Genomic DNA, 25,695 nt, shown 5'->3' with positions numbered 1-25,695 from the left:
TCAGACCCTACTCCTCCTTCCCTGAGTCTGAGATTTCCCCCCATATCTCAAAACTCCTTCTTTGCCCTCCAGGGAATCCCCCTGCTGAGGGCAGAACTTGCTGTCTCGCTAGGCCCACCGTGAAATCACTGGGCTCTAGGTCCTAGCCACTGAATCTAGAACCTCACTATTGTGTTGCATCCTGGTTTCTTTCCTCTGGTCTAGAACTGAGCCCACTGTGTTCTAGAACCTCCATATTTACCTTGCGGCTCTTTTATCCCCAAGTTGTGCCCCACCCCCAGCTTTGGTGAAGGTTGTGGGGGGGCTCACATGTGTGTGCCTTGTCTGAGCACTTGATATGCAGCTGGGAGGGCAACAGGGGTGGACTGAAGTGTATCCAAAGATGAAAACATGCATCTATACTTAAGAATGCCAGGTCTGGAAGGGGCGCCTGGGTGGCTAGGTTGATTAAGCATCCAACTCTTAATTTCGGCTCAGGGTCCTGGGATTGAGCCCTGAGTTGGGCTCTGTGGAGTCTGCTTGGATTCTCTCTACCCACTCCTCCTCTGCCCTTCCTCCTGCTCATGCGCTCTCTCTCTCTAAAATAAATAAATAAAATCTTAAAAAGAATCCCAGGTCTGATCTGACATGAGAGCTTAGTGGACTTCAGCCCTGGCCTTTCCCTCCTCTTGGCCTCCTCCCCATTCTTCCCTCCCTCTTTTTTACTTCCTCTGTTCCTCCCTCTGCATATTACTGTGCTTAGAACAAAGACACCAACAATAACAGGACGCCTATTTAACTCTAACTCTAATTTAAAATAAGTAAGTGTTTAATAATTATAGTTTCAGGCAATTAGAGTGTAAATGGAATAATTTTAGCCTTCAGTTTATTCATGTTTTCTGTTTAGTAGTTTAGTAAATCAAGTAAAAGAAAAAAATGGTGTTATTATTAGCATGCTTATAACTTTCAGAGATACTAGTTTTTGTAAGTTTTGTAGGAAAGATTGGAGGTAGGGCACCTGGCTGGCTCAGTCAGTAGAGCCCGCAACTCTTGATCTTGGAGTTATAGGTTCAAGCCCCATGTTGGATGTAGGGAGTACTTAAAAAATAAAATCTTAATAAAAGAAAAAAAGGAAGGTTTGAGGCAATATGACAGAATGAACCAAGTACACAAGAATAGCAATGTGGATGATCTACTCAGTAAGAAGAACACAAAACATTTAATACAGAAGGGGGTAATCCTACAGAAACAGCCTTGGCTAACGGATTCCAGGGGGAGGGTTGAAACAGCAAACTTCTTACCTCAGATTCCCCAGCATGCTGGGTGGCAGAGGGTGGCTCAATCCTTTTTGTGGTTGTTGTGTTTTATATTTAATTTTTTTTGAATTGTGAACAGTGCCAATTGAATTTTTCAAGGGACAAAAAATAGTTTACTTATTCAGCAGTGCTATATACTCCTCAAGAAAATAGAAGGGGATATATGAAATTTCACAGTGATCCATTTTATACCAAGATTTTAAATTTGCTACACTAGTCAAATCTAAATGATCCAAAATTACAGAGTCAAGAAAACAACTTGAGATGATGATCTGGATATTCTAGATCATTTTAGCAAAAATATTCTATAGATTAGATATTGAGTAAATTATTACAAAATGATCTAAAATATTGCCTTTGTTGCTTTATATAAGGAACATTCTTATGCTCATAAAATGTGTTATACAAAAGATAGGGCTTATTATCTTCTATGGCTCTTGTTCTTAGAGTGGGCAGATTCCCCACAGAAGGCTCTCCCACTTTCTAGAGGGTATACATCCTGCTGCCAGGGTTTTGGGAACTCCATGAGAGAAGGGAGGGAATAGGTCTCAAAATTGAGTAGGTAGCCTTTCTTTCATCTGTCTTCAGTGAGGTTTCTAGACCCTTAATGTGCTGATGTCCTTCAGTCCAGACCCTGTCCGTTGTACCTTCTAAAGAAAATCAGCTTTCCCCTCTTTCTTTAGGTGAGGCAGGAACACGTTGGGGGGCTGGGCTTTCGGTCTCTTGTGTGAGCGCATCTTCTCTCCCACTTCCACAGGAATGTCTCACCACCTGCTCTTGAGTGTTTGGAGTTATGTGGCATAAATCAGGTTACTTCTCAGCTTTCCTTGAATGCCAGTTGAGGAGTTAGCTTTCTTGAGTCTCTTTTAAATGTTACTGATACTGTCTTTGCCCTCACTGTCCTTGTCCTTAAGAGTTCATGCCTTTAAAAATGTCCCTTCTTTGCACTTTTCATGGAACGTGGGAGGAAGCTGAGGTAAATGGACGTTTTCACTCAACCATCTGCACATGACAGTGATGTTATCTCTTCAGAGTTGAGGCCAACTCTGGTTATTTTCATGACTCCTACCAAATATCATCAGTTGGCATGCTGGTATACTGTGGGACAAATGCATGGAACAAGAAAAACAAATATACTTATCTCAAATAAACCTTATTGTATCCATAGATTTGACTTGGATTAATTTAGTCGTTAGTGTGTTTCTCTTTTAAAATTTTAATTACCTACTTTCTAAAGAATATATTAATTTACATCTCTGGGTGAAACAGGAAATAGTGTCTCATTTCCGTTTACTGTTGTTGACGTAGGGAGGATGGGCACTTCTGCAGAACTGCCATCTGGGGCTCGATTTCATGGATGAGCTAATGGACATAATTATAGAAACCGAGATTGTACATGATGCTTTCCGCCTATGGATGACCACCGAAGTTCATAAGCACTTTCCCATTACGCTCCTTCAGATGGCCATTAAATTTGCCAATGAGCCTCCACAGGGCCTCCGGGCAGGATTGAAAAGAACATATGGCGGTGAGTCGAGGAATACTTCCAAGTTTATGGGATTTTTTTTTTTTTAATGGGACTTCTTATACTTAAATTTGTTGTCTTTTAATGAAATTGTAAAAACAATGAGCTAGGATAGAGCTATAGCAAACTGTCCTGTTATTTAATGTGATGGGGAGAGGGTGGTACCTTGTCCTGCTCCATGTGGAATATGCTCTGGTGGCCTCAGGGCATCAGAAGTCACCATTATCCACCTTGAATTTTCCCTTTTTCCCATATTGCTCTTCTTTGGCCTGTGCTCTTCTCCAGCTAGATACCTGCCTTTTTATGTTAACATAATTTCGTCATTTGTGGTCTTCATGCTACCTACCTAAAGTTGGCCAGTAGCCTTTTCCAAGAGGAGAGGCTGAATTCAAGTTATGACCTGCCTCCATTTCATGAAGCCATCTGAACCATCTACAGTTTTTATGGAGTTGATAACAAGGCTCAAATTCTTGTCAGGCTGAGAGGTAATGTGGGGATAAAATAGATGTGGAAGGATGAGGGCAGTAAAAAAATTCTAAATAAAAAATATACAGTTATATATAATATAAACACATATAATAATGATAATTATTTGGGGAATATACTCAGCTTTGGTAGGCTTCTATATACACTGTCTTAATTAATATTAAATTGTTAGTAGTATATACAGAAGTCCGTTGCAACCTGAGTACAGGTTCCAAATAATAATAATAATAATAGCAATAATAAATAATTATTATTAGTAGTAGTTTTAGTAGTAGCATTTATAATACTAGTAATAGTATTATATTAAATAATATTAAATTATTAGTAATAAATAATACTAATATTAGTAATAGTATTTAAAATACTAGTATTTTAGTAGTAGTATTCATTTTACTGCCATCCTTCTTCCCCCTCTAGTTTATCCCCACCATATCTTGTCAGAGTGGCAGGAACTTGACCCCCATGTTAGCCGGCTCCCAACCACCTCCCCCAATCTCTGCAGATTTTTCAGAGAGAAATACCCTCTGGACACCCAAAAGTTAAATTATAATTGTCGTATGAATGTGATAAAAATAATTCAAGATAAGTGAATTTTACTATCAGAAATTTACAAAAATACTTCATAACCTATAAATGTAATAAAAAATAAAGGTGTGTGAGTGACGATCAAGGTTTTTACCCCACCAACCATGACAGGTGTGAGCCAGGACCTGCTGGACGTGAACACTGCAGCCCAGTGGAAACCCATGCTCTATACCGTGGCTTTCCTGCACTCCACAGTCCAGGAGAGGAGGAAGTTCGGTCCTCTGGGGTGGAACATCCCCTATGAATTTAATCAGGCCGACTTTAATGCCACTGTGCAGTTCATCCAAAACCACTTAGATGACATGGATGTCAAAAAGGTACTGTGTGTGCGCCGCCCTGAGCTGCCGGTGACTGTGGGTGCGGGTCCTCTGGCTCATGCTCCTGCCCAGCTGGGGGATTGATCCTGTGACAGTGATGATCTTCTGTGCTTGCAAGGTCTTACCTTTATGTCACGCCAACTAGGTCACACTTGCCTCTGGATTTCAGATGAAAAAAATGAACCAATTTTGATTATCTTTGTATTTCTCAAAGCTGAGTTGAAATTATGTGCAAGGCAAAAGGGTCGAATGGGAGGGGGGAAGGGTGAGAAAACTTGTTTTTTAGAATCTTAAAAAATGAAAATGAAAGTCTAGATCACTTTTGAAGCATGTGCTTTTTAAAGAGCTGCGTCAGTATTCTGCAAAACTATCTTTTTGTTGTTGTTGTTGAAATTAAAGTATGAAAGCATATGAATGCACCAAAGGGGCCTATTTCAAATCATGAGCAGGAGCTTTGTGTAATCCTCAAGATTTGGCTATGTCATTTTCTTCCTGCACTTTTAACATTACTGATGAAGAATGAATGAATGACATTTGTGACCACAAATATACAGATGTTGCTTGGCGGGGAAAATCAGGATGAGCCAGTAGTCAGTTCTACACAACTATTCTGTTGATGTCCGCAGGGCGTCTCCTGGACCACCATCCGCTACATGATAGGAGAAATTCAGTATGGGGGCAGAGTCACTGATGACTATGATAAGAGGTTGCTGAACACATTTGCTAAGGTCTGGTTCAGTGAAAATATGTTTGGATCAGATTTCAGCTTTTACCAAGGATATAATATTCCGAAATGCAACACAGTGGATAACTATCTTCAATATATCCAGGTTTGTCCACTTCAGAATTATATGCAGAGAGCAAATATATGCAGCCTATTGACCACTTTGATATTTATTTACGCTGCAAACACTGCTTTTAAAATAAATTTTAATGGTGATACATACTCTCACTATAAGTGCTTTCTTCATATGTTTATAGTCACCTAATGATTAAAATGTTTGTTATTTGTTCTGAGTGTGGGTTTTGTATGAGTTCCCTCCTCCCTTCTTTTTTATACCTCAGTGAGGAATATTCGTTGGGGATATGACAGACTGGGCAGATTTTGAACTAGGGAAACTATATAAATCCCTGGAAACTCTCGAGACTTCAGCTACTTGTGATAATAGGGCAAAGGCCACCTCTGGACTCATCCTGAGACACCTGGTTTGCAATCCTGGTTGAATGGATAGAATCTGAGTATGTTCAGGAATCTGCTTTGCATAGGAGCTTCCTTCCTCAACCTGGGCACCAGTGACATTCAGGGCGGGGTTCTTCTCAGCGGTGGGGGGCTGTGCTGTGTACATTGGTTAGCAGCATCCCTAGCCTCTCCCCACTATATGTCAGCAGCACTCCCCATCCCCATCTAGTTGTGACAACCAAAAATGTCTCCAGACATGCCAAATGTCCCCTGGGGGCAAAATCGCCCCGGCTCAGAATTGCTGTTCCAAGGAGAAATAAGATTTTGACAGGAAGTTTGGGGGAAAAGATCTGATTTGTGTTTCAAGGTAACTACATTTTTTCTTCTCTGTACCTTGAACCCATTAGATCATTATTTAGAAATGTCTTTTGGAGCACCTGTGTGGCTCAGTCAGTTAAGTTTCTGCCTTCGGCTCAGGTCATGATCTCCGGGTCCTGGGATCCAACCCCGCATCAGGCTCCCTGCTCAGTGTAGAGTCTGCTTTTCCCTCTCCCTCTGCTGCTCCCCCTGCTTGTGCTCTCTCGCTCTCTCACTCTATCTCTCAAATAAATAAATTAAAAAAAATCTTTTTTTTTTAAAAGAAATCTTTTGCCTCTATCTGAGATTTATCTCAGAGTGAACAAACTAAAGCCCAATGGCTCCAAAGGGCTAAATTTATCAGTACATTTAGAGGTTCTGTGATATATGAATGTAATGAGTTTATCATATATTACCACCTCTACACTTTTATTAATTCAAATTAACAAATATATTTGTCTTAACTGTACTATATATGTCTTTAAATCATTAGCCCTGAATACAAAAGTGCCTATGAAGATATAAATTTAGACATGCCAGTACATGCATTTATTTACATATACCTCATTTCACAATGAACTTGAGGTTGTTCATAAGAAGACATTATATAAAAAGGAATAAAATAAGAGAGGAGATTGCAGGAAAAATATGAGACAATAATAGAGTTTAGGATACAATTCACACATTGAAACCAATGTCAAATTTAGGTATATCTTTTTTCTTTCAAATAGCTGTGTTCTTCACCTGCTTGTGCTGCTTCTGATCTTCTCTTGCTGTCTGCTTTTCTCTTGGACTTGGTCACTCTTGATATTCCTCTTTTCCTAGTCTCCATCTTTCTCCCTGGGAGAGTACAGTTTCCACCTGCCGCCTTCTTTGAGCCATAATTGCTAAAAACTGTCATTTTCTGGTACCTTAAAAACATAGAAACCATTAGTTATACCACATTTGTTTAAATGATGGGTTCGAATTAAATCAGACCTTCAGAAAACGAAATACTAATCCATAGCTCCCTTTCCATTTCATGTTTTCTAAAACAAGACAGTATCTCTGTGCCTGAATTTGCTTGAGGTGCAGAGATGTTAAGGAACCATGAACTTGTTATGTTTCTCAGTGTTCATCCTATTTCAAGCCAACTTTTGATTCTTTTCTGGAGAAATTACTGAGATTGCAGGCTGACACAAATAAGACATATCATGTAAATACTTATCTTTTCTGGTGGTGGTGGTGGTGATTTGATGTTATTCATTTATTTTAAAATTTGAGTCTAGTTGACACACAATGTTAACATGACATATCTTAATAAAAATATTTGTTTCCTAAGACAGTATAATTTAATGGGGGCTTATGTCAGCAATCTGGGATAATCTGGGGTACTTCTTGTTCAGAGCCTGCCTACCTACGACAGCCCCGAGGTGTTCGGGCTGCATCCCAATGCCGACATTTCCTACCAGAGCAAGCTGGCCAAGGACGTGCTGGACGCCATCCTCAGCATCCAACCCAAGGACAGCTCTGGTGGAGGGGACGAGACCCGGGAGGCTGTGGTGGCCCGGCTGGCGGATGATATGCTGGAAAAGCTGCCCCCGGACTATGGCCCATTTGAAGTGAGTTGATGACATTCTGACAGGATGTCAGCTGTGGATGTGTCTGTTCGGTTGGGGGGAGCGAGGAGTAAGGAAGGAGGGCAAAAAATGATTTTTCTGAAGTTAAAAAAAATATTCAAAAACTCACTTCCTGAAGAACCAGAAAAAAAGAAGTTTTTAAATCTATAAATGTGATCATTTTGTAATATAAACAGTAAAGAACCCTGACAAGAATGTTCATGTTCGTAACTACGTTCTAAGTGCGTACCAATGGGTTAGGATTGCTTTTCCAGAACTTTCCTTTGAGGTACGTCACATTGCCATTTGTTCGAAGGAAAGTAATGTATTTTTAGAGCAAAACACCTGATCATCTAAAAAATATTGTGTAACTTAATGCACATCTTAAAATTCAGGCCTTCCTAATTTTAGGGAGTTTGTATTTACATCATTAACTCTGCAGCTTCATGGGTTTTGAAAATTGATTTGTCTTTTTAGTATGTAAGTAACTTTTAAGCCAAATTTATGATTAGGAAAGTTCATTTTTTAGACAGTTTAGCAAATGTTAGTGAAAAGATTTACCCTGAAAACATTTTAAAATCTGTGATAAAAGCACCAGTGACTGACTTACTTTCCAGGTAGTCTTAGCAGATGCCCCAGACTAACTGTCTAACACTTTTTTTTACCTGGTTTTCAAAAAAGAAACCTGCAGCGTTTTGTTTCTTTAGCATCTTATTATTTTCCACAAAGCAGACCATTTTTGTTGCTGGTGCTGTAGACTGAACTCAAGGACCTATTACGAAGGGAAAAATTTCCCCTTGAGAAAACTGATCACTTGTTGGAGAAAATCAATACCACTATCAGCTTTAATAAGTACCTCTCCTTATAGTATCAGGAAAGAGGTCATTCATATCTAACGGTGGTTGAAATATTTATGAAGCAATAAAAATATCTAAAAATAGCAGTTACATAAATAAACGTGCTAAGTAATGGAGTTTAGGAGAGTCCCCTTCCTTTGGCTGACTTTGTCAGTGCTGCCTTAGGATAAAGCAACTCAGCCCAGCAGGATAGCTGGTCCAGAGAAGATGCTCAATAAATACTAATAGAATGGAAATGGATGGATTGGTGGGTGGGTTGGTCGGTGGATGAATGGAAGGATGCTTTGATGGAAAAAACAGGAAGCTTTTAAAACAGGAGTCTGTCTTTTGATGTAGCCCGCAGAATGGTTGTGTGTGTGTACATGTCTGTGTGTGTCTGTGTGTGTGTTTGCCAGCCTTAGGCCGCCAGGTACGTGAACATTTCCTGATGAGCGCAGTTGCAATTTGGAAGGCTGGGTGATTATGGTCATGCGTTCATATACTTCTGTGAATGAACGGCTGCATATTCTCTCGCACCTGGGATGCAAAATCAGCTGGTCCACAACAGATGTGTCCTTTTATATTTCTTCTTTGTTTTCTGGCAGTGAAAAAAAAATTAAAAGCTTACCATTAACGGAATTGTACAATCAGGGGCCTTCTCAGCAGCCCCAGGGAACCGGTTACGTAAATATTAGTAGCTGTCACATTTTTAACACGTGCTGAATGTCTCCGTGGCAGGTGAAAGAGAGGCTCCAGAAGATGGGGCTGTTCCAGCCGATGAACATTTTCCTCAGGCAGGAGATAGACCGAATGCAGAGGCTGCTCACTCTGGTCCGCAGCACCCTGACCGAGCTAAAACTTGCTATTGATGGTACCATCATCATGAGTGAAGACCTAGGAGATGCACTGGACTGCATGTTTGATGCCAGAATTCCTGCTCGGTGGAAGAAAGTATGTTCAAGTCCACTCCTACTCTACTTCATCACTTTAGTGTTGCGAGTGGTGGGATTGGCAAGTGGAAAGCAGGAGAGCATAGTTTTACTTAAAAGGGTTCTTTTGTTTAGGGACTGATCCCCTGGTAGGCCTGTAGTTTTAGCTTTTAGGGAGGGAAGGAGACTATTTAGCATCTCCCACATATCAGGCACTCTCCTGGGCCATTGACATGCATGATTGCATTTAAATTTTTGCATCTTATGGCCCTTATTTTGCAGGTGAGGAACTTGAGATTGGGAGACACTAAATCTTTTCCCAGATCACACACCTACCTAAGAAGTCCAAGGATCAGAATTTAAACCCAAGCTCTTGAACTTCAAAGCCTGTGTTGTTAGTTTTATAGAAGGAAGTGTTCTTGTGCACGCACACACACACACACGTGTACACACACACACACTGCGAAAGTCACACCAAAGAGAAACATTTTTCATTGCTTTGTCTGTAGATATGTGAGTATGTGTATCTCCAGGTAACAAGATAATGATTTAACGGTATGCTTACTGATCATGTGCTGGTCCTTGTGCTAAATGACAGATATGCTTTTGACATGTCTACTTGGAGAAGTAAAAGGAGTACCAGACTGTCTTTGTCCAGCAGTTCATGCGTTGTGGGGGGTGGTGAAGATCTGGGGGTGTGGCGGGGAGCACTGGGGAGGGCGGAGGGCTGGGGCTAGGCCAGGTGAGGGAATGTGCAGGGAGGGCAGCATCGGGAGATGGGATAGGGTCATGCGGTGACTAGAGTCTTGGTCTTTTGGAGGCTACTCAGGTAAATGGGAAGGCGAGACCTAATAGGGTTAGAACTGACAGCCTCTTGGAAGAGACTCATTTAGCACTGAGACTCTGATATCTCACCCAGGGCTTTAGAAACCCGGATCAGCTTTGACCAGACTCCATCCTCTCCTCACCTTCAGTGAATTCATTCCCAAGGCCAGAGTTTTCTATGGACTGACTTTCCTTGTTGCCAGTGACAGAGGGAGAACCTACCTGTCACTAGCCATTGCAGGTTCACTCCCCACCAAACCAACTCACTCACCTTGGTCAGCACCTGGAAGGCTCTGAACAAGGATCCTTGGCAGGAGGGTCCCTCACATTAATGGTTCCCTGTGCCCTCAGATCAAATGCAGTATAAACATATCACTTTCAGTTAACACATCTATAAAGATAGGATAGAATGAGTTACCTAATTTTAAGATTATGATCCTTTTTTTGCAGGTTTTTATTCTACTCAACTTATTGTCAGTCTTTGGAATCTCATTGTTTATAGGCAAATTAATTCTTAAGAATTTGAAATTCAAGCAGTATATATCTACACAGGTTGATCTCTGCATTTATTCATACATAAAGTATTCCAATTACAGTAAAATGATATAAAATATGATTTGGAGATACCTACCTGTAGAGTTGCTGCTAACACTAATAACATATCCATGCCAATTGTAATAATAGAAGTTCCACATGTGAATTCAGGCAGAATATTACAGGCAATGAATGCAATTAATTTGTTGGTGGTAAGGGACCTGTGTTTCCATTTCTGCTCCTTCATCAGAGGAAATAAAAGTTCATTCTCGGGGACAAGAACTTCGGAAAATAACTGTTGTTTGCCTCATTAAAAATGAGAAGTGGAGAAAGGCTTCTATGATTTATTATCCACAGAATATATTTTTAAGAGACCATGAACACATTTATGTAAATAGAAGCCTTGTTTTATGGTGTAGCTGTTAAAAATGTAACCTAAGGAGAAAAAATATATCCTAAGGAAAAATAGTTGAGACCTATTAAATTTAATTCAATTAACTGTTTTAATTGCTTTATAGCAGAATTGGTAGTGAATATACTTGTACTTGAACAGCATCCTGAGTGCTAGATTGATCTGGAGTTCATGTGACAATTAACTGATTCTATCGTATCTTAATATCAGGAGGAAGAATAATTTGAAAACTTAAATGTCAGAACCCAAGGGAAATTCATGTTTTAGGGATTTTTAAATTCTAAAAGTGAATTTGGTATTTCATAATTTTTTTCTGTGCACATAGCTAGTTACACAGCAGAATTAAGCCTGTATTAATTAATTATTTCAATGTATGCATTTCAGGCATCATGGGTTTCAAGTACATTGGGTTTCTGGTTTACTGAACTTCTAGAAAGAAACTGCCAGTTTACCTCTTGGGTTTTCAATGGTCGACCTCAGTGCTTCTGGATGACAGGTTTTTTTAACCCCCAAGGATTTTTAACTGCAATGCGCCAGGTAATAGTTCTGATTACACCTGTTGTGTTATTATGATTTTCTTCTACAAGGTTTTCTTCTGTCAGTATAGTTTTAAGACTATAACGAGACAGAGAAAGGCTGTCCCTTTTTGGCACCAGAAATTACATTATCCTGAGAGTAAATCCAGCAATTTGTTCTCAGGCTGCTAGCTTGAATTTCGAAGCATTTATTTGTTATCTTTATATTTGATATAATTTGATATTTCTTTGTAAAATACAGTGGTTAAACTAGGATGTGGGTATTGTTTATGAGAGGGTCTTTTTAACTCTTAAAGTACAATTCTGCTTCCTCTGAATTAGGGTACTTTGGGGTTACATTTTCATCACTGTTATGCTCTTTATGTTAAGATAAACCGCTAATCACTCCCTCCGTCCTTTGCTCTTGTTCTTGTCCTGAGCAGGAAATAACTCGGGCCAACAAAGGCTGGGCCTTGGACAATATGGTGATTTGCAGTGAGGTCACCAAGTGGATGAAGGATGACATTTCCGCCCCGCCCACCGACGGTGTCTATGTCTACGGCTTGTACCTTGAAGGTGCTGCTTGGGACAAGAGGAACATGAAACTCACTGAATCCAAACCAAAAGTGCTCTTTGAGTTGATGCCTGTCATACGGATTTATGCAGAAAACAACAGTAAGTTATCTCGCGCATTCAGGGGCGGTTGGCGTTATCAGATTGGATAATGTTATAAACACAAGATCTCATATTTTTGTTATCATGTCCTGAGGATTTTACTATTTTATCAGCATTCGCACTCACACCCATGTTTAACGAGTGCTTATTGACTGCTCGGCACTTTTTTGAGTGTTACAGGGGAGGCCATGGTTCTAGATCATTCTTGCCTATCTACTAAAGCAGGTAAAATATATATGGATACTCATGAATCGTTAGCTGATGAGATAAGAAGCAAGTGTTTGGAATAGTTAACAGAGGGTGGGAAAGAAGGGGAGGTGAAAATGGGAAGAAGTGGCCAGGGGCTGTGTCTCAGGAGCAGAGCTGGACAGGGCCTGGGAGGTTGGATAAGATGGGATGGGACAAGGGGTGGAAGGGAGGCTTTCGAGGCAGGACTGCATGGGGCCCACTGGAGGTGCCCACTCTGCCAGCTCGGAAGTTTAAGCCACGTTGTAAAGCCACATTGAATTCAGGGCCATTTGGCTTAATCCAGTAGCTAATAGTAAAAAGCTGGATTCATATTTCAGCCTATGAACATAATAGCATGTCTGTGAAGCACACGTTATTCCACTTTGACAAAGTTCTGTGTGACAAGTCTAAAAATACCGAAACTGGTTTCCACCATTGGCCTGATGTGCTCTGGAGGCTTTTGTTACTACATTTCACTCAGCTATAACTACCTTTCAGCACACGTGGGACTTCTCTGTTCATCTCATTTAAAAAAAAATGTCTTTTATCTTTTTAATAAAAATCGCATATACTTAAGGTGTACAACATGATGATGTACACACACATATATGCGGTGAAATGATTGTTGTAAGCCTTGCACCCTGGAGGCGGCTGGGATAAGGGATCCCAAAGAAATACTGATTTTGTGACAGAAACACAATAGATTTTTCTTTAAACGAGTAAGGAATAGACCATTTCTCTTTGAAAGACAGCTTCTAGGATCCCCGTCCCTTAGATAAATATCACATTTGGGAACATGGGTCAAGGGAAGAGAGTTTATAAACTATGAATATTTATTTTTTAAGCAAATATTTGCTGGACGCCTGATATATGCCAGCCACTGTCCTAGGTGCAAAGGACACAATGATGAAACAGATCAAGCCCATAAGGGATTCCCTCCAGTTAGGGAGACTGACAAGTAAATCAATAATTAAAGTGGAATTTGATAACATGTGAGGATAGAGATACACTCAGGATGCTCAGGGAGCCGGGAAGTAGTTCATGACGATGCCTGCGAGGTTAGTGGAGATTGCTTTGGAGATGTGCTTTGATGCTAAGAATGAGTGTGAGAGGAGTTGGAGATAGACTTTTCTTGGCAGAGGGAAATAGCATTAGCTCACTCGGTCATTCAGTGAGTATCTGTCTGGTATTGACCATCTGCCGTGCTCTACTCTGGTGCTGGGGATGCAATGGTATCCCCATTCTTAAGGAACGCAGTGTCGAGGAGGGACGGGCAGCAAAAAGGAAGCAAATACAGCTGACCCTTGTTACTCATGGATTCTGCACTTAGGAATTCACCTGTACTTTAAATTTGTAACCCCCGAATGCATGCATGTGGCAGGTCATTTGCAGGCAGAAGAAGGCTGTGACGTGCATTATGGAGCAAATACATGTCTAACACAAGCTTCAGTGAGGCATGAGTTAAAGTGCCATGAGTCCAGTGTTCATGAATCAACAATATATATTAAAAAGGTGTCTTTAAACAAAAACACACCTACAGTAAGGTTATGTATTGAGGGGTTGAAAACTTTGGGACCGGAGGCTTGCAGGAAACCTGCCCTGTATTTCAAACCCTTGGAACAGTGGTTCAGTAGTTGCTAATTCAGTGTTCCTGGAGATTTTATGTACATAAGACCCATGATAATGAGAATCGACTCTAAATCCACATACTGGTTTCAGATAGTTCTTTTCTATGAAGGAAACACACACGTACTATGCTAGCGAGTGGATAGTTCAGGGGCTTGGGGAGAGGCTCACTGAGGAGAGAACATTGAGCTGAGATCTGGGTGAGGCAGCTCTGCTAATATCCAGGAACAAAGGTGAAGGTGCAAAGGCATGAGGTAGCAGTGGATATGCTGTGCATGAGGAACAGAAAGTAGGTGCATGAAGGGAGAGGAGCCTGTGAAGAGAGGTGGGCGTCAGAAAAGAAACAGGCAGGTGCTCCACATACCCCAACTGAATCTGACAGGATAAATGTGTCTGGCTGAGCTTAGGCAAGCAAGCTGCCTGTGGCTTCGGATTTACTGGTTCTTAGGGTGGTGTGAAGACCTGGGGCAGTGGTTATTTTATAGAAAAAATCATTAAGTGTTCTTTTTAATCAAAATAATATTTTAGAAATTTTGCTTTATTATATCATTCGGTCCAGTCAACACATTGCAAAAACGTTTCCCTTATAAAGTAAAAGAAAAATCTTCCTCACATTCAGTTAGGTGTTACTTTTACGTATCTTGTGACTAGACTGTAAAAATCCATTACAGCATGATTTTGAACATCTCAGCATGGTATTAATAAAATAATAATTTTATAATACAGGCCGTTCTTTATTATTTAAGAACACATTTTAATAGAACAACTGTACTCACCCTGCTGGGAATTAGTCAGCAGCAGTGATGCTCATTAGCAGCAAGTTAAGGGAGAAAATAAAATAAGCAAAGGAAAAAGTGACTAATTTCAAAGCACTGAAAAAAAAAAATGAAAAACTTTCATTCTTTTCTCTCTTTCTTTCTTTTTTTTTTTGTTTCAATAGCAGTTGGTGGAAACTTGTTTTGCCAAATAGCTTTGTTGTTGGAGAAGTGTTTTTCAGTGATTGAAAAGCTAAAATTCCATTGCTCTTTTCATACTATAAATCTAATTTTCGTTTAATTTTGATAACTGACTAGGGCTCTAATTGAGCTAAAGGGGTGTAGCATCATTAATGACCAAAGGACACTCCTCAAAGTACAGTGTTTTAAAGTTAAAATTCTTTTAGTAAATTGTTTTTTTGTTGACATGAAGGGTAACTTTTATTTAAATAATTCATCATTGAACTTTCCATATAAGACTGGTTTGTTTTCAAAAAGAAGTCTAGATATTTATTTTGACTTTAAAAATTGCATAATATGTACCCAAATGCTTAGGACATCATAAGAAAGTCACCCAGATAATATGACGTTCACCGAAAGGGCAAAGCCTGCTACATCAACTCTAGGTCCTCTGCTCTCAAAGGAAGTTGCAAAGAAGCAGACATAGGAAAGATACGTGTCCCTATAGATTACTATATAGACAGACTGATGCTTCTTCATGAACTTCAGGGTGATAGCCAATGTGATGGGAAAATGGTGATTGGAAACTTTGGGGAACAAAGCAAGACCTCTGTGTACCTTTGGGCACTCGGTAGGGTGAGAAGGATCTCAGGGTCTCTGCAGCTAAGGAGGAAAAAAGTGTTTCTAAGATCACCCTATGACCCTCCCTGACCCAATGCTGTGCAGATCTGGGGCTGGGCGTGGGATAGCCCCATGCTGTGACCAGGAGGTGGAGGCCTCCTGACTCTTGAGCCCCATGGAATTTAAGGCACCTTCAGTTTGTATATCTGTGCACGTGTATGTGTGCTCACATGTATGTGTGTGTGTGGAAAGGAGAAATCTAACACACCTTGGACGTCTACTGCATTTTAAGCATTATGCTATGCTAGTCATTCACATATATTGATTTATTTAATCTTTACAACAACTCTGTAAGATATATCATCCCTATTTTGTAGATGGGGAACTTAAGGTGTAGAGATGTATGAAATTGGCCTATGACTTCCAGCTACCAAAGCTGGTATCAGAATGTGGGATGAATGCAAACCTCTGGGAATTCCTGTGGTTAGTGTTCTACTGAAGACTATGCATTTAGGGAGTCTCTGTGGTGTCTGGGTTGAAGCTTCAAAATAAAGCCTAAATTAAAAATGAGGATAGCTTCTTTGCATTTTGAAGTCCTGAGTTTATTTTTCTCAGGCACCTGGTGAAATAGACACAGACTCTGCCCTGTTTGGATGAGAGCTCTCACTCCCTATGGCCTCCTTGTCTGCATGCTGCAGGCTAAAGGTGGTCATGTCCCCGGCCAGATGGCGGGGGGTGGGGGGCACATGGTCTCAGGTAAAAGACAGTGAGCCAGGAGCCTGGATATTTGACTTGCACTTCTGGTTTTATCACTAGAGTAATTAGTCACGTGGCTTTGGAGGAGTCTCAAATATGCTGTGAGTTGAAGTCAGACATCTAATAGTTATCTCGTTCATTTTCACATCCTCCTGCAAAGACCTAGAGGCACACACGCATATTACATTCTGACTATTGCTGAGATTAAGGGCATAGGCTCTTGGCCCATTCTGGCCAGGTTTGATTCTTATCTTATCACCTACAGCTTTGTAACCTTGGACGAATAGCTCACCTTTTTATGTTTTAGTTTTCTCATCTGCAAAATGAATTTCATAATGGTACCCATCCCATAGGGTTGTTAAGAGCATTGAACCCAAAGTGTCTAGCACATAGTTATCATACAATAAATCATTTTGTTATTATTGCTATTATTAATATGTTAACACATGTTTGTTGAAGGATTAAAAGAAATACATAAGAATTCACTAATCACTTAAATGTTATTCTCAAAGAGGAGTTAAATAAAGGAATGACTTAAAGGTTATATAGGGAATCTCTATGTAACTTGGTTGTTTTGGATATTGGAAGGAACATATGATGCAATGATGTACTACCACTTGGATGAAAAATGTAGGCTAGAGAGGGAAGTGACTGGTTAGAAAACGAAACTCCCTCAAGGTGTTTTATTAAAACCTTTCAGATCCTAAACCATGGCCTCTCACCGATTTAGACAGCCTCTTGTCTCTGCTCCTCCTTCTGGGACCCTAAGGTTTTAAACATGTTTAGCTGATTTGCTTTACCTGCCTAGCATGTTTATTTTTGTCTTCAAAGTTATTTGTCTAACTAGGGCTAATGGTTTTGAATCGTCTGTTGATGTGGTTGTTTAGCGTCTGTCAACACTTTGACTATGAAATGATATTTTCAGTGGCTTCTAATCCTGCTGTGGAAGTTGGCTGCATGCTGTGATTTGGGATGGGCACCTTCAGTTCTGCAGCAATTACAAATAAATAAAATTGGATAAATATGTCAGAGAATTGTTTTTTACCTGCTTATTGAAAAGAATGCTATTTCCCCTCCCAATTTGTCTTTTCTTTTGGGATTAAAATCCAAGTAGTCATAGACTTCCCAAGGTGTAATTATTATAATTACATATATTTATTATTACATGTATATTATAATTACATTTGCACCAAATGTGAGACTACAGTGGGTTCCTTCAAGATTTAAAATGTTAGTCAAATTTGCATCAAGAAGAACGATAGTTAACACTTATTATATATTTACAGATCCCAGGATTAAGGGATTTAATTTTATCAATCAGTACTGTTAGTATTAACTACACTCCATGAATTCACTGCCATTCACTTACTTAATCAGAATTTTTGATATATTTGCCTAATAATTATTACTAATGATATTCTCATGGTAATTAAAAAAAATAACACCTAGACTTAAAAATTAGGTATTAAATTAATTTAGATTGGTTCTAATGATTAATTTCATGGGATTAAGCAAACACATAGGTTTAAAGTACTGTAAAGTATCTATGAGTTTGTTTTAGAACAGGGTTCCCTGACCTTGATATTATCGATATTTTTGGTCCAGATACCCTTTGTTGGGGGTGGGGGAATGTCCTGTGCATTATAGCGTGTTGGCAGGATCTCTGGCCTCTATCCACCAGATGCCAGTAGCAGTCTCACAGTTGTGGTAACCAAAAATATCTCCAGATATTCACAAATGTCCCCCAAGAGTAAAATCATCGTTGGTTAAGAATCACTGCTTTAGAATATTTACTTTATATTGAAACTTAATGTATAATATCATCATGTTCAAGTGTTTAACTTCTTCCAATAAAATTAATCACAGTGGAGGTATAAAAACACATGGCAAAGCAAATAGAAGGTTTTATTGGGTCAAAAAACGAGATCTTAACTTCTGAGAGTGGCTTGCTTTTGGAATTTGTTAGAAAAAGATAAATTATTGCGCAAGTTAGTTTTGGGAACTAAATTCCACAATATGTCAACACTGCATGTAGAGTTCAGAGGTACTGTTTCCAAGTTTCAGTGCTCATGCGCCTGTGTCACACGAATTCACCAAAGCAACGTTCTCCTCCTCGTTAAACCTGTTTTTGTCTGAATGTTTATGTGAGGGTCATGTATAATGTTGGCCTTCCGGAGGAACATATGGATGGGTGCAGACACCACGTTTGTGCTGAAACAATTTTGGAAGAGAAGAGGAAATAGTGTCTTGCTTCCTGAGCCGGATGCTAGGAGATGTGCAGATAAATTACGTGGGCGGTGTAGATTGAACGAGAAGCTGAGGAAGCTAAAGTTCCAAGCTGCTCAGTGCAGAGGCTTCTTCCAAAGCCTAATCTAGTTGTAAATTTTTACTCTTTTTCTTAAAGCCCTGTGCCAACCCTTCCTCCCGCCCCCCCCATTGTATAAATATAAGGACCCACATACACATAACCACATAGTTTTGGAAACTGTATGTTTTCATCTACTTGAAAAAGGTAGATTGCGTCTCAGGGAGTTGAACTGTGCTATGGCTGTCTGCTTCCAGCCGCTTCTCTTCCTCTGCACGCGTGGGTAACTCACAACCCCTGTGATTTTGAATGTAGTTTAGGCTATGGCACAGAGGGTCAAAGGCAGGATTTTGAAATCATAATCTTAATAAAGTGAAATACTAGTGAGCCTTGGTGCTGGACATCTGATTAACAGTGACAGGTGCCTTGTGCCAAAGGAAAGCTGTGAGAGAAAAATGGAGAGGGTATCCATGCACAAGATTTGGTGGGGAAAGTGTGGAGGGGGCATGCTGAATTGATGGGTAGAAAGGAAGCAGTGGGAGGTTCATGGTCATTTCATGTGGGCAGGGGTTATTGTCAAGGACATGGGACAAGGGGCAGCGGGACAAACCTGAAGATGTCTGGGTGTTTTGTCACACTCCCTGGAAACCTGCAGTTGCATCTGCTTCACATCTAGGGACTGTCTGACCTCAGGAAGAAGCTCTCATTCTACCAAAACCTTGGAATGATCTTTAGAATGCACAAATTTGACCCTGCATGCTGTTTGGGCTGCTTAATTTTGAAATTCACCAAGTTTTTTTTTTATGGATTTTTTTGTAGCTTTAAGAGATCCTCGGTTTTATTCCTGCCCCATTTACAAGAAGCCAGTCCGAACGGATTTGAACTACATCACTGCTGTGGACCTCAGGACAGCACAGGTCCCTGAACACTGGGTACTCCGTGGGGTTGCCCTTCTCTGTGATGTCAAGTAACATGGGGTGGGTCCCCACCCAAAACTTCAGAAAATCCAAATTATCCTAACCTTTGTTTGTCTGTGAGTGCTGAACAATGTATAAATCAGGTTGATCATGCAGTTAATGAGCTGCGTAGGTTTTCCTACTCCTTAGTTGGACACTTAATTACTTTTAATCTGCTTCATCCTTAATGACCAATCCCTGTGTTTGTTGAAAAGTTATTTGGTGATTTAAAAGCAAAATTTACAACTTTCTAATGAAGTGTGGCCCGCAAATCCACAGTAATGCATTCAGGTCCAAAGACTGGGTAAGGTCAAGCAGACATTTCCTTGAAGGGATTATTCTTCTGCTAATGTGGTTCTGGTAACAGCCAGCCCTGTTCTCTAAGGTAACGTGGCAGCTTTGTGCTGATTTTGCTTCTGTGGCCTTTGCACTTAGGTCAGGTTAAGAGATTTGTTTTCACGGCTCAAGCAGCCATTTGGGAAGACCTTTTAGAAAATGGGAGGAAATAGAATGGGTGAAGAATGTGAATAGATGAATAGACAATTCATGTAATCCTAGAGAATAAACATATAGAATGATGTTCAACCCCACTGATAATAATGAGATACTGATTATAATAAAAAAAATTAAAGCTGAAAGTGAATTGTGGTGAAGTCTTTGTAAAAGTGGTATGCTTAGAGATTCCTAGAGCAATGGAAATCAACCCATCTTTTTTGTAAAATAATTAAATATCCAAGCACAGAAAGAGCCATAAAAATGTTCATATGCTTTAAGCCTTATCTTCTCTCCTGGAAATCTATACCAAGAAAATAATTGAAAAGGCTGAAGTAATTTATATATCAAAATGTATTTAATAACAGAAAACAGTGGGAGCACCCTACTGTGTTCAATACTAAGTCTATACTTAAGGAAGTTAGGGGATATGAGGCAGCCATGATAAACAGGATCAAACCTTTCTTAGCATGGAAATGGTAAACACGTACTATGAAGTGAAAGACATACCTCAGAAAATAACAGGTTGACTTGAAAGGGTGTAATGATTGGAAGACCAGGCAAAGAATAGAAGTCAGTTGGTGTGGGGGGATGCCATGTGGGCTTTTATTAATAAAGAAAATACTCTCTGTGGAATTTTTCACAGATTTTTATTTTAAATCCTGGTTATAAATTATAAACTGCTTTGTCTATAACTTACTGACTAGAAAACTTGGTGAAAATTAAATTAGAGTTGTGGTCTACAAATGATTGCTTAACTTCACGTCCGCCTAACTTCATGTTCTGGTGATAAAGCGTTTTATAGGGAGGAAGGGCTGCAAGGAGATAGGTCTGGGTCCTTCTCCTTTTATGTTAATTATGGTCAGAGCTAGGCCTGAGGGGTTCATGTGACCCTACCCATCTTGGAGGATACTCTTTTCATTTGAGCAGCTTCTTTTGGTCTGAATTAATATATACCAGTTGATTGTGTGAAAATCAGTAAAGCAATCATTTTATTTTGAAGAACAAATAAGATGTAGGAATGATGTGAATTAGTAAAAAGCTATGAATGAATGTCTGAATTACAACTGCTATTTCTTAGCCAGGGGGCAAGTGCCACTGAGTATCCAGAAATAAGCTTTCAAAACGAGGTTTCTTATCAAGTTACTTGAAAATGCATAATTTATCTAATTTTGTGAATCACCCTGTTGGTGTGTGTGTACAAGTGTTTGAGACCAAAGTAGGAAAGGACACCATGGAAACAACTAGAAATTTTTAGGGACTAATTCAACAAGGAATGTCGCTGAAGAAGTGAAGAGCCAATGAAGCCCCTTTCTGCTCCGCCTCCATCTCCCACCCGGCAGCTCCCACCCACTGAAAGGTTCTCAGCTTCTACTGAATGGGGTGAGGGTACAAGAGAGGACTAACTCATTGACTCTTCTGGGTGATGGAGAGAGTCACCAACTGCTTGCCTGAGGAGAAAACAACACCCAGCGAGTGTCCTGGTGCCATTGCAGAGTCTTTGTCTTCATCTCAATATTGATTTGCTTAGAAAATTACTTCAGTGTGTCTGACTCCCGTGTGTCAGGAACAATGGTGGGAAAAAATGCTCGTGTTCCCCGAATTCAAGGACTTCACGTAAGAGGACTAGACACAGAGAATAAGTGACTATTCAGGTATGTAACTTTATATGATCTCCATGTATGAATGTATAATATGACACACGTGTGAGGTTCGTAGAAGGAGGTATGAACATTGGGACTTTAGTGCTATGAAGGAAAAGGCCGATGCTAGGAGAAGAGTGACAGAGACCACAGCCATTCAGGTGTCATGGATTAGCAGGCAGAAGCCACCCTACAGCATCCCCATTTATTTTTTATTTATTTATTTATTTTATTATGTTATGTTAATCACCATACATTACATCATTAGTTTTTGATGTAGTGTTCCATGATTCATTGTTTGCGTATAACATCCAGTGCTCCATTTAGTACGTGCCCTCTTTAATACCCATCACTAGGCTAACCCATCCCCCCGCCCCCCTCCCCTCTAGAACCCTCAGTTTGTCCCCATTTATTTTTAACTGAGGACATAAAACATTAATAGCAGCAAGGAGCTCCCCTGAGCCAAAGCAGCTGCTGTCTGGCTTTTCCGGGTCCCCTGGTTCTCCTGTGCAGTGGGCTGCCGGTGACACTCTCGATGCAAGTAAAGTCCTTCCAGAGTTGAGACAAAAGAGAACGCTTTGCCACACTGGAACTGTCCTATTAAGCATGGGGCTTACATCACCTTTCCACTTACCTCTGTCTTCTCTGAGCTTCTCTTTGAGGGATCGTTGGCAATCATCGAACCAATTCAACACCAGCAAGGCCAGGTCCTCATCAGGGGACATGGCAAAGGCACAGCCCAGGTGTTCTTGAGCAGCCTCTCTACCATGGATGCTCTTTCCCTGCAGAGACCTAATTTGATTGGGCCCTAAGGAAGGGCAGCTCTGTAGAGGTGACATCTAAATTTAGATCTGAAGGACAAGGGAAAAAATCTCCGACCTGCCAGTACTGGGGAGTCTTCTCTTGCTCCCTAATGAGAGGAAGTGAGCACCGTAAGGGTGACAAGAAGCCCAGCCTGGAGTGGGAGGGCTGAGGCGGGCTGCTTCCTAAATGGAATTTCAAACCTTGTTTGACTGCTGCCAGCTACAGAGTAGTGGCCCATGGAAATCATGTGTTTCTAAGTCACTGGAGTGAGAAGTACTTCTTAGTGTTAAATGCTATTTGTGATGGAAAAGTCTTGTAAAGAATTCGACAGTAGGAGACAGGGTGAGGCAAATCACAAATGTTATATAGTTAAATGGTTTGCAGGATTCTCCAGTATAGAGAAAATGCACAGCATCAGCAATATCTTTATCAGTGATGAATTTTCGTTCAAAGGTATAGAATTATAAAAAATTAGATATGTTAGTATATACTGATAATGTAGTTTACAAATTTTTTGCAGCACAAAAATCTTTAGTAATGATAAGAGTAATAAAATGTATACATGAGCAGTTTTCTCTTAAAGATAATATTTCCCCTCCCACCCCCAGATCTGCAGCATATTTTTTTTTTCCTATGTCAGGCCCCGGTGAGGTGCATAATTGCTTTTACATTTTAAATTCTTTTCTCTTGCAAGTACTTAGAGTGATTTTTAAAAATTATATTGTGTAACTGATGACTGTTGATGAGTAGCCCCCAGCAACCCATCAAAATAATGCCTCTTAAGGGTAAACAAATGGTCTACTTATATTCACAATATGGTCCTCCAGATTGGGTGAATGCTTTAGAAGACCAATAAACAAATCAGTAGGTTGTGAAAAACACAAGGAAGTCTAGTAGTTTTGGCTTGTAATTTTTGTGGCATTTAGTTGTAATAATTGTTGCCGTTTATGCGTTCTTGTCAATTGACTGACGTCTGTTGCACCCACCACGTGCGTTTGAAGAGTTCACATATACCTTCACAGTGAAGAATAGGAGAGAATTCAAGGTCAGCGTTAGAATCAGAGAGGAGTTTGGCTAAGACCCTGAACCCATGAACGCGTTCTTACTTATCTTAAATGGTGAGTCTCATTCTGTGTTGCACTTGAAACACGATGAACCTGACCGAGGCAAGAGCAGAATGTGTTGTTGACCCAATCTGCCCCCGAGGGGATTTCCGGGTTCTGTTCTTCAGCCTGGAAAAACCATACAGCAGAGGAGCCCAATAGGCAGTACTTATGGGTTGGATCCTACTCTCTCATCTGGATAAGAAGAAATGAAAATGTAGAGATTCGATGGGAAGGAAGGAACCCAAGGGTGGGAAGAAGTATCCTGAGTGGGGTGGGGTGGCAGATAAAAAGGAGGGTCAGGTTTCTTTTCGGACACTGTTAGAATGCAATTATTAGCAGTAATTCTGGCGATTAAGACAATGAATGAGTAAATGAGCCTTTAAAAAATAGCTTTTTTATCCCCTGGATTTCAGAGTTTTCATTACAAAATGCCAGTGGTATTATGATCTAACATGAGAATTTCAGTGCCTTTAAGGGTAGAATCTGAGATTCCTCCCTCTTAGGAACACTCATCAAACCACTGTGTGAATTTGGCTAATGAGTCTTCTTCCTATGTCTTCTTTGTACCTTCTCTGATTTAGGACTCCATTTAGTTTCCCAAGGCTGTGGATTTATAGGCAAGCTTAATTGTTTCCAAGTTTGAGTTTATGTTGGCTGCGTACGGGGCCAAGATCGGGAGCCTTGTTCTGTCTTTAATTTGTATGCCAGATGCCATTTTTCACTGGGCTCTACGTTACTGCTCCTTGCTGTGCGTCATGTGGGTACAGCCAGGAGATATTGGGCAGCATCATGCTCTGTCCCTGCTCTGGTAAGGTTTTATGATCACTGTTAATACCTTTCGTCATGTATTTCTTCACTTAGCTAATATGCATAACATTTGTATCAAATGTAGTCATAAACGTAGTTGACTGGAAAGCCAATTAAGTTTTCCCCACTACTTGTGCAAGAGTCGATTTTAATAAGGCCAAATACAGTGTTCATGAGGACTTGAGAAGGGAGAAAGATTAAATGTGATGAAGGACGCCCAAGAGACCACCTGGAAAGTCACAGAATGGGGAGATTTGTAAAGGATTAAGAAGCAAAACCTGTGCTCTAGCTGATAGTGAGCACTCCCCTTTTCTGTGGACGCAGTTTAAAATTATTCCACGGAGCCTCCCGTTGCTCCACTCAGTCTGCCGTGATGTATCCATTTATAATTTATTTATGCAAATACTTAACGCAAATCCCTGGAGACCTGTAGAAAAAGCGCTTATAAAACATTTTAGTGTTTTATCATTTGAAAAGTGATCATTTGCCTGCCCCAATGAAACTTTTTGCTATTCTAGCGAATAGTGAAAATGTTTTAGTGTCTCAGGAATATAATAAGTTGCTATTGTTCACGTCTTATATCCCCTGATCCATTATACCTCTGATTGCAAAGATTTATTAATAGTACAAATGAGGGTCTTTATAAAAGATGGACACTGTAAGCTAATCATATTCTTTTTTTTTTTTTAAGATTTTATTTATTTATTTGACAGAGAGAGACAAAGCAAGAGAAGGAACACAAGCATGGGGCAGTGGGAGAGAGAGAAGCAGGCTTCCCGCTGAGCAGGGAGCCTGATGCTGGGCTCGATCCCAGGACCCCAGGATCATGACCTGAGCCGAAGGCAGATGCTTAACGACTGAGCCACCCAGGCACCCAGCTAATCATATTCTTGCAAAACAAAAATCTTTTCTAGGTATTTTGATTGTAGTAGGAAACAGGAAATTGTGCATTAATTGGAGATATAGCTAATGAATATATCTAGTTTGCTTTCGCCTACTTTGGTTTATTTTTGTTTGTTGTTTGTTTTCCTAATCTGTTTTCCCCATGCTAACAGTCTACCTATAGTCTTCAGTGGAAAAAAACAGAATATGTTATTTGACCCATAAATTGCCCATGTAAGGATGGGCAATTTACAGATAAATCTGGGCTGTGCATAAAATAGTGAGACAACTTTTCAAAGTTGATGTTGGAGAGGTGTGGGATCATTACACGTTTAATTATTTTGATCTCTGCTAACACTAACACGTTTGCTCTAGATGTAAGTATACTATTACTTACACAAATATGTATTATGTACAATACATAGAACAAATATGAAAGGTTCTAAAATCAATGTCTTTGTGAAT

At 40.1% G+C, this 25,695-nt stretch overlaps 1 protein-coding gene across 1 annotated transcript in view; it reads left to right on the top strand.

Moving 5' to 3' along the window:
* DNAH5 (dynein axonemal heavy chain 5) overlaps positions 1 to 20,080 on the top strand; it is a gene marked incomplete at its 5' end in the record, with an annotated part of 208,233 nt that extends 188,153 nt beyond the window's left edge. Inside the window, 8 exons of the mRNA XM_032415335.1 lie at positions 2,604 to 2,823; positions 4,003 to 4,208; positions 4,835 to 5,038; positions 7,131 to 7,346; positions 8,918 to 9,130; positions 11,264 to 11,416; positions 11,838 to 12,069; positions 19,360 to 20,080. Coding sequence (XP_032271226.1) covers positions 2,604 to 2,823; positions 4,003 to 4,208; positions 4,835 to 5,038; positions 7,131 to 7,346; positions 8,918 to 9,130; positions 11,264 to 11,416; positions 11,838 to 12,069; positions 19,360 to 19,511 — 1,596 coding nt within the window. The remainder of the gene's footprint in view (positions 1 to 2,603; positions 2,824 to 4,002; positions 4,209 to 4,834; positions 5,039 to 7,130; positions 7,347 to 8,917; positions 9,131 to 11,263; positions 11,417 to 11,837; positions 12,070 to 19,359) is intronic.
* Between the last annotated feature and the right edge of the window lie 5,615 nt (positions 20,081 to 25,695).

This window comes from Phoca vitulina, unplaced genomic scaffold (genome assembly GCF_004348235.1).
Source record: "Phoca vitulina isolate PV1807 unplaced genomic scaffold, GSC_HSeal_1.0 scaffold17, whole genome shotgun sequence".
In the NCBI taxonomy this organism is placed as follows: domain Eukaryota; kingdom Metazoa; phylum Chordata; class Mammalia; order Carnivora; family Phocidae; genus Phoca; species Phoca vitulina.
This window is presented reverse-complemented; position numbering and strand designations above follow the sequence as displayed.